Raw genomic sequence first — 17,031 nt, 5'->3', positions numbered from 1 at the left:
TGAATCACCCCTGGGGTTAATATTCCAGCCTCTGGTCAACACTAAGTTCCTCCAGACACTGAGGATTCAGCAAATGCAAGGGTTATCCTCATCTCTGACACCTGAAAACTAGAACTATATTTATAAAACTTAGCTTTTTATAATTTCCTTTTAAGATTGTATGTAGCCAGCTGAAAAAAAGGAACGCAGCACATAGGACACAGCATACATCCATTGTTACAGAATTCCTCTCTGAAGTAGCCATGGAAGTCATTCAAGTCATTCCAGTTCTGATCTTATTGCATCATTCGATTCACCTTTATTGCTTCCAGTGAGTATCTTCATGACCCGTATCTGAACAGCAATTCACTGAGTTTGTAAAGATTCAAATTGACAGTGGTCACTTACCATAGCCTGCCACACACACATGAATTTTATCTCATCCTATCTGTGTATTATGTGCTGAATGACAACTTTTATTTAAAAAGAAATTTGAGAAACAAAATATTACAGGCATTAATAAAACTTCGCAAAGAATGACATAACAGTCCCATAACCCTTTAGTGAGCTGAAAATGAAGTGACCTTCAAACCTCTTATTACTGTAATAAAAAATCAAGTACTGTAAAATAACGTAAGCTAGAGAAATTAGACTTGTAAGTGAAGAAAATACGATTTTTCTTGAGAGGTAAATCTAGTTGTTGTAGTTGCTGGCGATTCTTTTCCCAGTCATTAAGTCTGATAACACATCTAACAAGGATTTACAAGGAAAAAACCCACCTATTTTATTTTAAAAATAAATTTAGGTGATATCCAGTAACAAGTAGAAACTAAAGTTACTTTGAAAAGGATAACCAGACTAGAAACCACCGAGTGATCTGAAGGCTTGGGAACAGTTCACATCATTTCTTAACATCACTTTGAGTCACCAGTCATACGGAGCCAGTTTCTCTCTCCTGACGCCCTCGTGGGGCCGACCTTGGCCCAGCAGGTGGCTTTGATCCTCTTCCAGGCATGTACAAACCCACCGAGTGAAGTTCCTTCACACAGAAAACCATCAGTGCTGCAGTAGAAAATTAGTGGCTACATTTAAGTCATTATTTGAAGCCCTCAGAGCTTCTAGGGCATCTCCTCTGGAAAATCCCATTTCCATAAGTCGTGCAACCTGGAAAAGAAATACTGCTTTAAAACCAGAATTTTATTCACACCCTGTGCACATCAGTCACGTTAAAATTGTGTCAGAAATCCCTTTTCACTGACAAAAGATATATCTGGGACAGCACGTTTCAAAACACTGCCACAGAGATGACCATTTTATGATACTTTATTCAAAACTGATTGCAGAAAATGCCACACCTGTATTGTCCTAGCTGGTGCAGTTTTGAAAGAAAAGTAAAATCCAAAGCGTGGTACCACACACGACAACTACAATCTGACCTGCTTGCTGCTCTCAACAAGGGCAGGATCTCAAGAAACCAATACTGACCAAAAGACGGAATTCTACAGCAGATGCGAAAACCTATCCAGACACTCTCAGCTCTACTACACTTGAAAAGACATACTTCTCCAGAAGGCATTAAAAAAACCTCAGAACTATTCATTCTAGGTGTTTTGGGTTTTTTAAATAAATGTTCAAGTTAGCTTTAAAATAGAAGCAGTACAACACTTAAATGGTTTACTAAAATTCTTGGAAGGCATCTACAGGTACTCAAAGTAGCACTTTTTTTGCAAAAGACTTCTACAAAGCAAAAGTCAAGATACCTGATGCAAGAATTACATGGAAAAGTGCACATTAAGACAGTGGTTTTGGTAATCAAGAACCACTTGACCATCCCTCTTTATTATACCATGTACTTGACACCTAATCTTTGTGCTTTGTGATAACAGATCAAATCAACAGATTCAAATCACCACATGTGAAAAGCAATGCACGCGTAATCGAATTCAAGTTATGGTTAAATTCCAATCTAAAGTACATTTAAAATCTACAATTCTCACTTTGGTATGACTGTAAGTCACAATATAATTCATTCACTTTTATAATTAATCTTCCAGAAAGTGGGAAAACAGGGTGTGAAGGGGCAGGGAGTGACATGTAAAATTAGCTGTGGCCACTGACAGCATAAAGCATTCCTCATCCTGCTTCAAATGGCCTTGTGACCAGATACCACAGCTCCTGAACCTGGACATCCTGGGCTACAGGAGCTGCCTGAGAGCTACCACTCCTCCTCCTCTGCCTGTAGGAGCCTGCAGCAGCAGAGTAGAGCCAAGCAGGAATGCAGCAGAGGCTGTTTACATCTCAGGAGGAATCTTCCCAGGGTGCAAGAGTAATGTGAAACACTAGTATTGAAAGTACTCTAAACGCCTTTTAAAAGAAAAGTGCCATCAAAAGCAGCTTTTCTTTCCCCTAAGACACCTCCAGAACTTTCAGTATTTTTAATCATCTCTGCTTTGGTGACTTACTGAGAACTATACAACGGCCAAGTATGCCCAGAGGTCCAGGTCCTCCTATTCTTAATATAAATACACCACGAAAAAATGTTTGAGAATGGTTACCTTGGTTACCAGAACATCAACCTTAAAACCCAGTGCCAGTTTCTCACCTTCTTGTAGGAAGAGAAATGAATTGTTACTTTCAACACTTCTGCAACAATAGTTTAAATTCAAACTTGATTTCATAACCTGCAACTTTCTAAAGTTTCCTCTATCTGATTTTTCACATAAGACTGTGTTTTTTATGAGAAAAAGGGCAGGCAGTGGAATAAAACCTAACCACAGAAACACATTTCAGAAGAAAGGTTTTTACTGCATTTGCCATGAACTCTAACCTTAAGAAGTGGTGGATGGAATTGCAATATTGCTGTTTAGAGATATATCCATTGAGCATCATGGGGAAGAGTAACAAAAAAAATATCTCTTTTCATCTGAGTATATTTTAATCACAGAACTGAATCCAGCTCCAGGAAACAGAGATGTATAACTGGCAATGGTAATTCAAGGTGCTAAAAACCCACAAGAAATGCAGAGATTTTTGTACGAAAAGCATTGCAAATGCTCACAAACTTTCATCTGAAAAATCAGATGAAACCCTTGCATTTCTGCCAATCTAAGACAACTTGTGTAGTTATTAGTACAGTCCTGAGAAATCAAAGGTGCTTCAATGACTTCTTCTCTGCAGGGTAACCAGACAGCACTGCCAAATGACAGTAATCAGATGGGCTCTACAACCTCAATGCACCAGGAAATATAAGTGTATATTGCTTTCATAAATTTGGGCCTAAAGGCTTTGGGTAAGAATCCAGCATAAGTCACACTAGTAACTCATTTATTAGTTCCAGCTGCAAAATAAAAGTTTCTATAAGCAGAATTTGTCAATAAAACAAAAAAAAATAAACCAACCCAGCAAGGAAATCTTTTGGTTCATCCCATACTGGCACTGAGAAGACTTTCAGGCCAACTGAAACTAAATTTCTGGGGTTTGTCTCAGAAAGTGCTTTTTGGTGTGGAGTTTTTATTTTTATTTCTTTTTTTGTTTGTTGGCTGGGGTTGTTTGTTTTTGAATAAAAAAGAAGGACAAAGTCACCCTTGAAACCTGCTCTTGTTCAAGAGCAGCAAAGATGCTGGACTATAAAATGGCCAATGTAGCTAACTGCAGGCAGGCTACAACCTGGAGAACTTGATTGCAATAAACCCTGAATACAGGTATATGACTAATCTTAAATTCTTAAATTTACAAATAAATCATGCTCTCTTTTGAGAACAGAACCATCAATAAAAGTCTAGAATTCTAAACCTATGTAATCTGGCATAATGTTCTTATTTCAGAAAAACTAAATTACTGACTTGGAAACTTAAGCTGGGGACTCCAACAAAGAAGATATGTAGAAGACAAATAATGAAATCTATGTGTTATTATTCCTTCTTTGAAACATTTATTTTATCAGATTTGAATAGTTTCCACTAGTGAAACCATCACATCTCTAAATACAAAATACAGGCAGTTACACATAAAAGCAGAAACTCCCAAGCTGCTCTGTAACTCTGGTCTGGATGGTAATGACAATCTGTTGTCTCTGTATTGTGACCATTACCCAATATTCTAATTTGTGCTGCTATAGAGAACATTTAAGAAACTGTGTAAACAGATGATAAAAAATTAGTAGAGTTAATTCCTAACCATTTTAATGCCATTTTAAAATAGGAAAGTGTTTACCTGTTCTTCAGAAACCTCAGTAGGTGGAGGTATGCCTTGTTCAGACGGGCGATGATCTTGATAATTTGCGTTATGTCTGTGACGTAAAGGAGGAAACAGTCTGTTCCAGTTAATCATCCCACCCTGAAAGCAGACACTGCTGTCAGTCTTTGCAGAAAGAACTACAGATTTTTTAAACAAAAAGATCATCCATACCACATAATATGAAAGGCAAATGTTTAAACTAAGTACTTTATTTTAAACAACAAAAACTGCTGCAGTCTCTTATGAAGCAAAAATTGGACTGGTTACTGCTTTACTAGTTATTTGAAGTGATCACTGCAAACTATGGAAAAGTGCTAACAGAAGGAGGAAAGGATGTTTCATATCCACTGGGACAGATCTAATTAGGTACAGTGCTAGACTTCTGTGGCTCAAAGATCACTGTCTTTACTGATAGGGATTTGCCTGGCAATAGGTGCAACAGCAGGTCCTGCAAGTGCTTTGCAAGGCTACTGTTGAAGGTACCCCAGGAAAAAGAGTGCAAGAAATAAGAGAGGGGGGAAAAGCAAAAGGGGATTCTTAGTGCATCAACAAAACCACATCAAGAAACCCAGAACAAACCCAACCTTCAGGATAGCTGTGATTTTCATGCAAGTGATTGATTCTGTGACAGCAGTGCGACTTACAGCCTCCCATACCACCTCACCTAACTTCCACGTATTAAACACCATTGCAAAATCTGGCCGTGTCCCAGTGCCAAAACATCTTGTAATTACATAATAATAATACAAATACACAGCAGTAACACAGGTATGGTGTAAATCACAGAACTGAAACTTCCTCTTAATAACCAAGCTTCAAGTCTCGTCATAATAAGACATTTAGAATATCAAGCACAAATCATAAAAGGACAAGCTTTAGAATTGCCCAGAAATAATGAATCCTCATTTTAGTAGCTTAAACAAACATTTTTGTAAGGGATTTTGTATCACACCAAACCCACAGATCCTGCAAGCAGGTAAGATCAAAACACAAATCTCTCTTTTCTATACAGTTTGTTAAAACACCTTTTGCAGTTTGTGTTGTCCTTTTCCTCCTCCCCTGCTCCCCTTGTTACTATGGAGATGATCCCCCTCCCTTTCTGTATATATAGGACTTGAACTTCCTTCCTCTAGTTGCTCTATTTTAGTTCTATAATGTCGTTTCTCAGAAGACCTTTCTCTTATGAGTTTTTTCTTTTCTTCTCTCACTGAGGGCTCTTCCTGCTTTTATCTACCCCTGGAGCATTAAATCCTCTCTGCTCCATCAGATCAGCTAAACCTGATCCTAAATCACACAAAAAAAAAAGTTAAATTATTTAGTTTTCCTGCCTTTTCCTTTGTTTCCTTCCTTTGTCTCCAGAGGATACCCAACCAGCCCAGATGCCACAGGGGGCAGTAAAACTGCACACTTAAAAATGCATTTGGGGAGTCATGAGATTTGAAGCACCAGTTTGTGAAGTGTTCTAGTCCCTTACATACTAGAGTGCATTTTTCCCTGTGAAGACGTGCAACAGTTAGGAGTCATCACCCATTTTCAAGACATAGTTTCCACTTCTGGTGATTTTGAATTTAAAAATTATTATGTATCTACATTTCTATTTTCCATACTGTACAGAACATTTGCTTAACATTCACGAGGTTTTAACCAAAGGATTCCATATAAGCCTGGCATTAGCCAAACAGCATAGCATAGTAAAAAGAAGAACTGGTTTGTAGTTTAAGCCCAAAGAGGGATATCAGACGTTCTACTGACAGCACTGCACTACCCTGCGGTCTTGGGTAATCACGTCCTGTACTTCCCCATCTATAACTTCCCCTAACTCAGAATTATGTTGAGCTTTAATTCATGAACTTTGAATTTCTGAAAGTCTACTAAGCTCTATAGTTTAGCAAGAACACTGCACTAATGCTGTTTTGCATGTTTTTATTATTTAGAGAAGACCTGAGGAGGAGGAAGTAATATTGCCACAAGTCATTCACCTTAAATCGCTGAATTGAAAAACACTAACAGGACTATGACACATTCCCCTGAAGCATCGTAAATCATACAGAATAATGTGTATCAAATATAAAATCTACAATAAATGTATTAATTTACCAGTATTCCAGTGTATCTGAAGACTGAAATAAACGTACCTTTCCAGCTGTGCCCTCAGCTTCAATACCAAGCTGCCTATTACGGTTTGGTTTTGCATCCTTCCTGTCCTGTGCATTGTCACCTAATACTACAAAAGGATTTGTCTGCTTTCTTATCTCAAACTTAGAATACATTTTAAATTAATATACACAGATTTCATTACTTCCAACAAAAACTGCAGATTCCTTACAAATGTAACTACTTAATTTTGAAGGTTTACAGCAGATACCTCGATAAACTAAAGATGTTGACTGATGCATTCAGAGGAGTTCCATGGGAAGACTGCTAACCCCTTCCCAGAGAAAACAAACATCTAGACAAATTAGATCAAAAGAGTTGTGAGAAGATCTTTTTTGGTTGCCCTCAGAATATTTTGAATACCTTTGAAAACTCTGACAAACTCTATCAGTTCTTTACTATATTAATGAGGGAAGAATATCTAACATTTAATGGTGTGTGGACATGGACATTTAGGATTAATACCAACACTGAGGTCCACTTCTCATCTGTGTATTACTTTAAACTGCACCAAAACCAGGTATATTATATTTCTTTATCTTAATTGCAAGAAAAATTGTTTCCCTTCACAGTCTGGCCTCTAATTAGATGATGGACATGCACAAAGTCAGGCTCAAAGGAGCAGGGATTCAAGGAACTGCAGCAGGAACTATGGATCTGGTACTGTGCCAACCCCACAGAGTAAAGGTATGGAAAAATTGGGAAGTGTAGCTAATGTCATAGATCTGTAGGAGACAGAAAGCAAGGCTATGGATTTCCAGTGCGGATAGTGACTGTGCAAAGGCCTTCAGATAACCTTAACTATCCCAGCAGAAATACATGAAGATCTGTGAATTTTAATCTGAGACAAATCAAACATAAAATAATATCTTACATTAAGTAAATATCCCAAATTCCAGTTAGAAAATGTGCAGGAGACTTCCAGACCAATACTCCACCTTGCCTCAGAGAAATTATTTTGCACACTTCCCTTCATAATTTTATGATCTGTACTGCACTGAACACTGTATGAACTGTGAACTGTATGAACTGTATGAACTCACAAAAATACTGCACAGAAATTGGTGCCTGGGCTCTTATTTCTGTTTGCAACATAGTCTTCAACATGGTGACTAGAAGGATGACAGACACAGCTAAAAAAAAAATCCTATAAACTTTTCTCCCTCCCTTAATCCTACACTATAATTTTTTAACTATAGAAAAATTCAGTTTCCTTCTTTTAGCAGCGTAAAGACTTGGTGAATTGGTTGATTGTAAATTCTTTGTTACTGCCTGATAGCAGACAAACATACCAATTTTATTGGTCTCTAATAAGTCACTACTAGAAGTGGAATAGGAGAACACTGGTGATGTTGGAACTTCTGTTACAGGAAGACAACAAACCAGTCACAAGTTTAGGTGACCAAAGAATGAGGTTTAAGAACAGGCTGGATTAAGGGAATGGGAAAATTGCAGCTCTTCATCACAGAAAAGGTTGTAAGGAAATGCCATAACGATGATTTATTCTTGGATAGCAACCAAGGCTTTATGTTCAGAAACTGTGCCTTATGAGGTCACATCCTTGACGTCTTTTTTTGATTTGGGTTGCTGCTTTTTTTTAACGGTGCCTGGGACAATTCTGTTTACAAGAAAGAAGCATCCTCCTTTCCTACAGAATAAGGAAGAACTATCCAGAGTTAGCAAATGTCCTTGGTTGTACAGCCTGCAAAAACCCCAGTTATGCCATTTCTTTTCACATAATCTCCTCCCTCTCTTTTTTGAAAAACAGCTTGACCTATTTCCCATGTACGTACCTACCATGGCATATTTTCTTATCCAAAGCTTGACAAATAAAAACGTTGTGTTATGGACAATTGACAACCATCCAGTTATGTAGCTTTCAGATATGCACATATTTTAATTAATTAATTTCAAAAGAAATTAAAGAAAAGCCTTTATAAAAGTCCTCTTGAAAGTGATGCATGTGGTTAAGATATTTTGATACTGTTATCTCTTGTAGATGGTTAATGCCAACTTGCCATCTGTTTGCACAAACAGGAAGCACCTCCTGATATCTGTCCTGTTCACCTTTTCTTAACATAACAACCACAGCAAAAGAAAAGAAAAAGGAAATTGCTTTGCATTTCACCTTTTAAAGTAACATTCTTAAAGTTTGCTACTCTGCATAGGAGCCATTACTTGGTACAGACACAAATACTGTCTTACTTCTTTACTTCTTTAATCTAAAGGTTCATTAAAAAATGTACTGAAAGCAGGAAACACTTATTTACTGCTTTTCTGACATAAATTTTTCAACAATTTATTGACTCCAAAGTACACATACTGATGACAGAAACAAAGAAAAAGCATAGCCATGAATGATATAATACCTGCTGCCCTAAACATTGCGTAAGAGATACCAATGGTAAAATTTCCAGGACACTTATTGAAAAGTCTAGCCTGCCTCTTTCTGTGAGGACAAAACTTTCTGCCTTCTTGGATGTTTTGGGTGGGTTTTCTATGTTTTGTTTCCTTCTTACTTTAATAACTTCCTTCTTTTGAAGGGGAGTAGAAATGTAACAGTATTAGTGTTCTAAGCATTGTTCTTAATGACGGAAAGATTTCCAATTTCTCTGGAAATTTATCCTACAGACAAGGCTCTTTAGCCATGAGGCTCTGTCTCCAACTCTTAGTTGCTGCATCCTGAACTTTGATGCCTGTATTGTCCCTGAGGAGCTGATGTGTCACAGAAGTTCAGAAATCCACATGCGGTCTTTTCTGAAGCCTGACCAGCTATTTCCTTTGAAATCTAGAAGGAACATCTTAACCTGGGCTCTAAAGCTGCCTGAGAGATAATAGAAGGGATTTCAGCACTGGCATGATACCGTCACAGTAACAGAAGGCAGAAATGCCAATGGCAAGGCATATCTGCTCCTTAGAGGCAAGGAATGGCTGCCTCTTCTACTGCATTCAAGGGAGGCCTTCAAGAGAGTGAATGGTACTACATTCAAGAGTAGCGAACGCTTCCTGGCATAACCGTGCCAAGGTTTGGAACTGTAGACTGCTACTTGCCATGATGGGAAGGTGTGCTGTTATTTCACTTGGACACACAACTGCTGGCAGTAAGTGAAGAGCTGTGAGGGAACCCCAAAAACTAGCGGTTAGCTCAGAACTCTGAAGAGTCAGACTACTCCATGTTTAAGCTGGTACCATAAGGGTAAGTACCTATTCAGTATCGAACTGTGCATCACAGTAATGTTCACTTTTCATTGCTGCTGTGATGCGGTAATTCAGTCAGAACGTGATGGATCACTATGCCCAGAAGAGAGCTATTTCATGTCAAGCAGAAACTGAAAGATGGCATTTTTGAGAACTGATGTTATTCATTCATCCTACATTAGGGAAGTGTTGATCAGGACTCTCAGACCTTCTCTGCAATAATACTTGGATTTGGAGCTTCTCTAGACAGCAGAGAAAGAAAGCACTTCCTTTTCCAAACTTCCCAGCTTCCCCTGCTTGTGTCAGCTGTTCATCCAAACTGAGTTCTTGCTAGTGCTGTGACATCACAGGTATGGTCATGGCTACATCAGTTGAAAACATGCATCCATGTCGCACAACTGGCAGGGGGCCTTGTCCATTTTTCCCCACAGAAATCCCAGGTCTATATTGAAAAGTAAATTTCCATTATTATGAATTAATCTCTGTAAGTGAGTGAAGCCAATCATAACCATGAGTTGAGCATAACCACCAGCTGAATTTGAAAGCAATGACAAGATTTGGAGCTGTTCTTCCATTTGACATTCCACACTTGCTGAGTGAGAGAAGCGGGTGTGTGGGGGGGGTTGTATCCAGCGTTCCAAACGCTGAAGGCAGGTCCAGCAGCATGAACATGGGGTCTGTACTTGAGGAAATAACATTAGTTCAGTTTTAAACATTTTGCACAAAACAGAGACAGTTCTACTTTAATGTGTGGCTCTTTGGATGTGGACTGGTGACAGTGAACTGGTATTAACACCTGATGATGACATAGATAACCCTTCATTCACCTCCTGTACACAAACCTTTTCAAAGAGTAACAAGGAATAAGTAGAGGTTGGAACCAAATTGAGAAATCAGAGTTCCTAAATTGTTTAGATTTGCCAAGCTAAGAGCATAGCAGGGACAGGTGAGCTGAACTGGCTGGAGGGATATTCCACACCATAGAACATCATGCCCAGATATAAACTGTGGGAGTTACCCAAAAGGAGGGTTGACCCGGATTTGGGAACAGGGTCTGGCATCTGTCAGCGAGTAGTAAGCAATTGTACTGTGCATCACTTCTTTGGGTTTTTTCGTTTCTTTTTATTATCATTACAATTACTTATTATTATATTTACTTTGTTTCAATTATTAAACTGCTCTTATCTCAACCTATTTTTCATTTTCCTCCCCATTCCTCCAGAGTGGCAGTGGGGAGGTCAGTGAGCGGCTGTGGGTGCTTAGAAATGGCCCATCAAGACTCTCTCAGTGCAGATTGGAAGGACAACAGAAGCAGGCCTGGAATCCAATAACCAACCACTTCCCAGTCATTAGAAATGAATTCACTAGAAATGAAGGGATAGGTACAGCTGAAAAGACACTTGCCTTCTATAAACCAGACTTCATCAGACAACAGTGAATTAAATACTCTGGAAATGCATGGGGAGATTTGTATACCATGAGTTTTTTTAAGAGAAACTGCTGCAAGTTAAATTGCCGGAGTAAAAGAATGTAGATAATCACATAGGAGAATAAAAATACTCTATTTCTCAAAAATATTTATTTGCTTTGAAATAAAACAGTGTTTTGCTTTAGGAAGTTTTCCAAACACTGATTCTCTAGGGAAACTGATTACCAATACTAAACAAATTCAAAGGCTCAGTTAGACAGAAAGAAAATTCTATAATTCCAGTCCAGGAAAAAAAAAACAAACCAACTGTTCAATGTGTGAGGGGGTGCTATTGAGGAGTAGGAATTAGAGAAAGTCAGCTTTGTGATTGTGACAGTTGGTTGTTATTGAGACATTCAGCTTATTCTAGTAGTACTACCAGTATCCGTCAGCTTGTGGAATTGCCGACTTCCACAAAAAACCCCAGAAACCTTAAGTTTCTGTGGTAGTTTGAAGAGGAAATAATCCTAGACTGTTCATTACCTGTGTCAGTACCCTGGAAATTCAACATTTTTAATTTCACAGCTAGAATCCATGAAAAAAGTTATTCAAAAAGTAAAACAGAAATGTTTTACTGATAGCAGTGGGTTATCAGTTGCTTTAAATACATTATTGAAATGCAACAGTAAATAAAATTCAGACATGCCAACATGAGAGGTATATGTAGTTTTTACACCCAAAAACCTCTTGAAATAAATCCAAGTTTATTTTCAACACAAAGAAAACATTATTAAACAATTACAGAGAATAATCAAGATTGGAAAATACCAGAAGAATGCAAAAAAGCAAAGGATGAGTTAAAAGACACACAGAGTCTGAAGGAAAAGATACTGATTCTCTAAAAACATGGAAGCTGTCTGTTACTTCATAAAAGGCTTGGAGTATGTCCACACATGTACACTGGCATGCAGAGGAAGGGAAGAATGATGGAATACGGAGTCTAAATTTAGCCACAATGATTATTGCTGCAGCATACACTTCATTAATGGTTTGAAACAGACCCATAAACCACTCACCGGTCAACTCAATTCTTTAAAAATACAATGACAAATCTTGTACACACACATCTCAGGAGTCGCGGCACAAAGGACTTTTTTTATCCTATTGGTACCCTACATATCATTGTCTTTGGAGTCTATGGAAGGGTTGCTAAAGGCAGTTTCTATTCCATTATGTCACAAAATCCCAAAAAAAGCCTTAGGTAACACAGACTGCTTGGAATGGAAACCTAATTAGGGAAAAAGACTTTGTGTGACTCTTGGCTGAAAGCCTCACCCATTTATTCAGGTAAAGCACCCGGGTAGTCTCCTTCCTGAAAAGGACACATACATTTGTGGAACAAAATGAACAAGCTGCTTCCATCCAAAGTCCTGGTTGTGAGAGGAAGGGTTTTTGTGAACCTGGCAGTGTATTAAGGCTGCGGAAGGTCTTCGTGGTTCAAAATATCTGTTTGAAGGACTTGTTGGTACTCAAACTTGTGAAGTTACTCAAAAAGACTTCACTGAAGTGCCACCTCTCAGTGTCAGCAGGAGACTTAAGGAATATGCTTGGGCCTGGTTCTTACACTTCTTTGAGAAAGCAGAATTGGACTGTCCAGGACTATATGCACTGAGGGAGGTTTTTTTACCATTATGAATGAGGATAACATTCCTGAGAAAGAATTCTTGTGCCAAGAAAATCTTTGCTCCATTAATCATTTTTTTTTTTTTTTTCCCAAGGTCAGGAGTTTATTGCTACGATATAACCAGAAGGTTAACTGACAATCTAGCCTCTCAGTCCTTAGTTGACCAAATAAAAAACTTGTAAATTTCTCAGGATATGAGACTCCCTATAAGACACTCAGTTTGCCTACCCACAGAACATCTCTCCTGTGTCCCAGGAGAAAGATATCTAATGAATGAACAATTAGAGGAAGTCCCTTTATTATAGAAGAAGTCTAGTCTTTGCAGGCAGTAGGATCTCATATAGAGATGCCATGTGATATGAATCAAAGGAGAGTCTGGTCTCACTGAAAATTAATGGCAGCTGGAAGGGAAGAACAAAAAGATAGGAGGGAAAAGACAACATAAGCCTAAAGTGGAAGACAGAGTAGAAAGAGAGGTAGTAAAATGAAGATTTTCATGTGTGGCTGCAGGCTTATCATACAGTCTGGAGCAACCTGGTGAAGTTCTTCTCTGACCCAAAACACTTAAGAGAAGCCAAGATGTAGGCAATACAGTGTCCCCACATGCTCAGCATGAATAAAGGAATAAAGGTTCTGTGGATACAAACCCCGTTTTTTCAAGATGAAGGGACAGAGGTTCATACACCACCCTCCCAAATGGGTACAGGGCACAGCGCTCAAAGAAGCTGTACTTAGTGCCAACAGAAGGCACTGACCATCTTTCTGCAACTTGCCACCACCTTCCACATAGATGTCTTTAGTGACAACAGTGTTGCCAATAACAACTAGGCATCCTCCCTTATCTATTCCCAGTTTGGTTATCTGCCAGCCTCCCTCCATGTTTCTCAATGGGAAGTGAAAGTCAAGCTGACTCCCCGCTACCCACACTCGTGCACAGATGCAGCATTAGCTTCCCTTTTCCCACCATGGCTTTTATCTGGGTAGGGTTACAGAAGGGTTGGGTTACAGCAAGATAAACTTTCGAAAAATGCTGGGAAATGAAAGAGATCAAGAAATAGAAACATCAGGAATGAAGACCAAGATTTTTATCAATATTACAGTGTGAAACGGGTAAAATAGCAAATGATAACTGGTGGTGACACACGATGGGAGAAAACTTCCCCATGGAGTTTGTATAGGAGCAAACACAAAGTATGGGAAACAATGCAGATGAAGGTGAAGAGATGATGAAAATATGGGAGGAAAATGGGACAGTGGGGAATGAAAATGTGAAAGCGATATGAAGGGGAAAAAGAGATCAGGTAATGGGGGAAAATTAAAATAGGCTAAACTATTTAAATTACAAAATAGGATAGGTAAAGAGCATGAAGGAAAAGAACTAAGAAAGAGAAGTTTTAAAAGCAGTAACAAAATAGTAAAATGGTGTTTTTTGAGGGAATTAATACATATGGTACACGTTTTATTCTACTGCATCTAAAGGTGCACAGAGGTGACACTCAGTAGTTCTCCATTTGTGACAAGATCGTAATTTCTCAGCAATATCCACGGGAGAAAATAAAGAACAGAAATTTTTCAAGATGCACACTACCATCTGTTTAAGGGCTGTATCCACAGCAACTAGAGGCCAAGAAAAAAATCAGTCACCATGTAACCGCACTCCCCTGAGAAACTAGCAACAAAGCAGTTTCTAACAACATATTCAGACACAGTACCACTGAATATTTAAGGACTAAAATGAGATACATCAAGTAATGAAGTTGTTGGGTTTATGTTCCAATTCTACCACATATTCAATGTACTTCAGTGTACTTCAATGTACACAAAGGCACGCTTGTTTTGACAACCCAGCGCTCACATACACAGATCCATGCTTCAGGCTCCTCCAGACCACAACATTTCAGCTAGAAAAAGACTCGGAAAGGTAAAGTTCAAAAGAGCTGCCAGCAAAGAAATCCTCGGGTGATTGTTCTTTTCCTTTTTTTGTAGAAAGTATCCAAAGTGCTTTGGATAAAAGGGCTCTGTGAACAGCAGGGGGGAAAAAAAAATTATTTATATCCCAGTATCTTCAATATCTTGGAAGTACAGTATAAACAACTTATAAGAAATGCTTTTCACCCCATCTCTTTCCCTGTTTTAATTTTTTTTTAAACTTTTTTATGTTGGCTTGCCTTGTCACATTCTTCAGAATTTCTTGCAAAGACTTGAAGAATAAGCTTTCTACAAAACGTATCTATTCAAAGGAGGGGCCTCCTTATGGCTGGAACAGAGTTTGCCAGCATTGCACAGACAATAGAGCACTGTTAAAACCACTGATCTTCTCCTTCCATAATGCTACCAACACTCTGGGAAACTGAATTGTCTCTTTTCTCAAAGAGATGAACTGAAGAGTGAAGGAGTAGAAGGAATGAGCAGAGCACCTTCTCAAGGGGGAGCTCGACAAACTTGTTGCACTATGGCATGGGGAGGAAACTGAAAGTTCACTTCCCTCACCAAACAAAATGGAAAGTGTGAGAGAAAATGCTACTTTGTCTCACCTATGGCCCACTATCTAAAGAGAACATGCTGTGACTTCAGAAATCCGCACGACGTTCTCCTAGAATACAGTTCAAAGCCGTGTCTAATATGTAGACTGATATGTACTTCACAGCTTTTATTATTTTCAATTTCACAAAAAAAGTGCTTAAAATGCATCTGCATTCTTTATCAGCTTCACTCCCACAGGAAAAATTATCATCTAAATTCCATCTGTAACATGATCTGTTCCACTTCACTGTTTTCAAATTACACATTTCCAAAACCTCTGAAGGTAAAAGAATTGTCCAAGTATACCAATCCAGAAAATTATTTTCAATTTTTCAAACATTATTTTGAGATTTAGCCTGCTTTCCACTTTTACTACAACATTTCAACATTTGGTAATAATGCTTTTTATGATCTAATTGATGGCCAGTAAATTCTGTGAGTTTAAAAAAAACAACAGACTGGTCAAAAGCTTTCGTGACACACCTTTTCTGAAGAGCCTCTCTGAAACATTCATACATGAATCCCATTGCCTTCTGATCACTGGTTTCAAAGATCAGCACTATCAGTTAACTAAATGCTGTGCTCAAGTTAAAGGCTAAACATAAAGGTAACTTGAAAACCGTTTCAATAACTTGTAAAGGGAAGCATCATACTGATGTTCAAACAGCCTTCTTTCATTTTACTCAAACCCTCCACCTTTTTAAAGAATTCTATTTGAAGTCAAACATGAAAAGACGTTTCTCCACTTTCATTGTTCATTGCCCGAGGAAAGGACAAGATAAGAAGAAAATGTTATCAACTGTTCTTTTATAATTTACTGTTCTGAACTTATTTACCACTTTTCGCAACTAAAGATATATTAGGAAGACCGTCCTTCGTAAATGGAAATGGTTTCTTTCTCCTATCTGAAGAGACCTGGTTGCACTCTTCCCAGTTGCTTGTAGTCCAACACACTCTTAAAATTCATTTTCTATTACAACATCACCATTCAAGAACTGAGTAATTTCTAGTTCCATTCTTATGTTAAAACTGATTAATTTTCTTATGGGAATAGAGAAAAGTAGATTAGGAACTTTCTACCTGAGGAACAATTTCATCATACTGAAACTGGAAAGCAAGGAAAACAGAACGATGTTATCAGGGACTGGAAACAAATATTCATACTCTAGCTCTTGGACAAAGCTTTATGCCATCACACCTCTCATTCTGGCAATGCATTAAGGGTACCACAGCCATATTTAACTTGCACAACACTATCTGGAACACAACAAGAACCTGTGTATCAGTACAGAGCTGTGTTTCAGGCAAAGGAAACTCAAGTAAAGACCTCAAAATTTCTAGGCTGCAAGTAAACATATGTTCACATAGAGCAATGCAAGGCCCATGTTGTCTGCTAGCAACATATATATCTAAGTAACGTATACATCTAAGATACAGGAAATAGTGACTTGAGACACCTTCTGCCTTGTTTCAATACCCTACAATGCAAAGTCTGAGAATATCTGCACTTGTTGGTTTGTCTACAACAGAGAAAATAAAAAGGCTCTGCTATTGTGTTAGATAAGGAAATAAACCAAGAGCATTTCACATGGCAAACAGAAAGTCCCTTGTGGTTTACCTCTGTAAGAAAGGTAGAGAATTGAATTTTTGCCCTTTCCTGAAAGAAATAACCTGTACATCTACAAACAGAGGAGTTCCATCGACAATTTTCAACCTCTCTGAAAAGGATGCTAACAATGCAGATACTTAGAAGAGGCAGAAGTATTTTGATTTCCCAATTTTACACAATGGTCTTTATTAAAGACTACCAAGAGGCAATTACTCTACCTTTCAGCCTCATTTCTGCTGA

General features: G+C 38.3%; 1 protein-coding gene across 1 annotated transcript in view; it reads right to left on the bottom strand.

Annotated features, from left to right (window-relative positions):
- Positions 1–273: 273 nt before the first annotated feature.
- The window catches only part of UBAC2 (UBA domain containing 2), a 91,087-nt gene continuing 74,329 nt past the window's right edge, over positions 274–17,031 (bottom strand). Inside the window, exons 8-9 of the mRNA XM_050332706.1 lie at positions 4,192–4,314; positions 274–1,143 (exon numbers count right to left, since the gene is read on the bottom strand). Of these exons, the coding sequence (XP_050188663.1) occupies positions 1,036–1,143; positions 4,192–4,314 (231 nt within the window). The 3' untranslated portion in view covers positions 274–1,035. The remainder of the gene's footprint in view (positions 1,144–4,191; positions 4,315–17,031) is intronic.

The sequence above is a fragment of the Myiozetetes cayanensis genome, unplaced genomic scaffold (assembly GCF_022539395.1).
Source record: "Myiozetetes cayanensis isolate MyiCay16 unplaced genomic scaffold, myiCay2020 scf5-8, whole genome shotgun sequence".
Classification (NCBI taxonomy): Eukaryota; Metazoa; Chordata; class Aves; order Passeriformes; family Tyrannidae; genus Myiozetetes; species Myiozetetes cayanensis.
The sequence above is the reverse complement of the archived record's forward strand: the minus strand, read 5'-3'. Positions and strand labels throughout refer to the sequence as shown.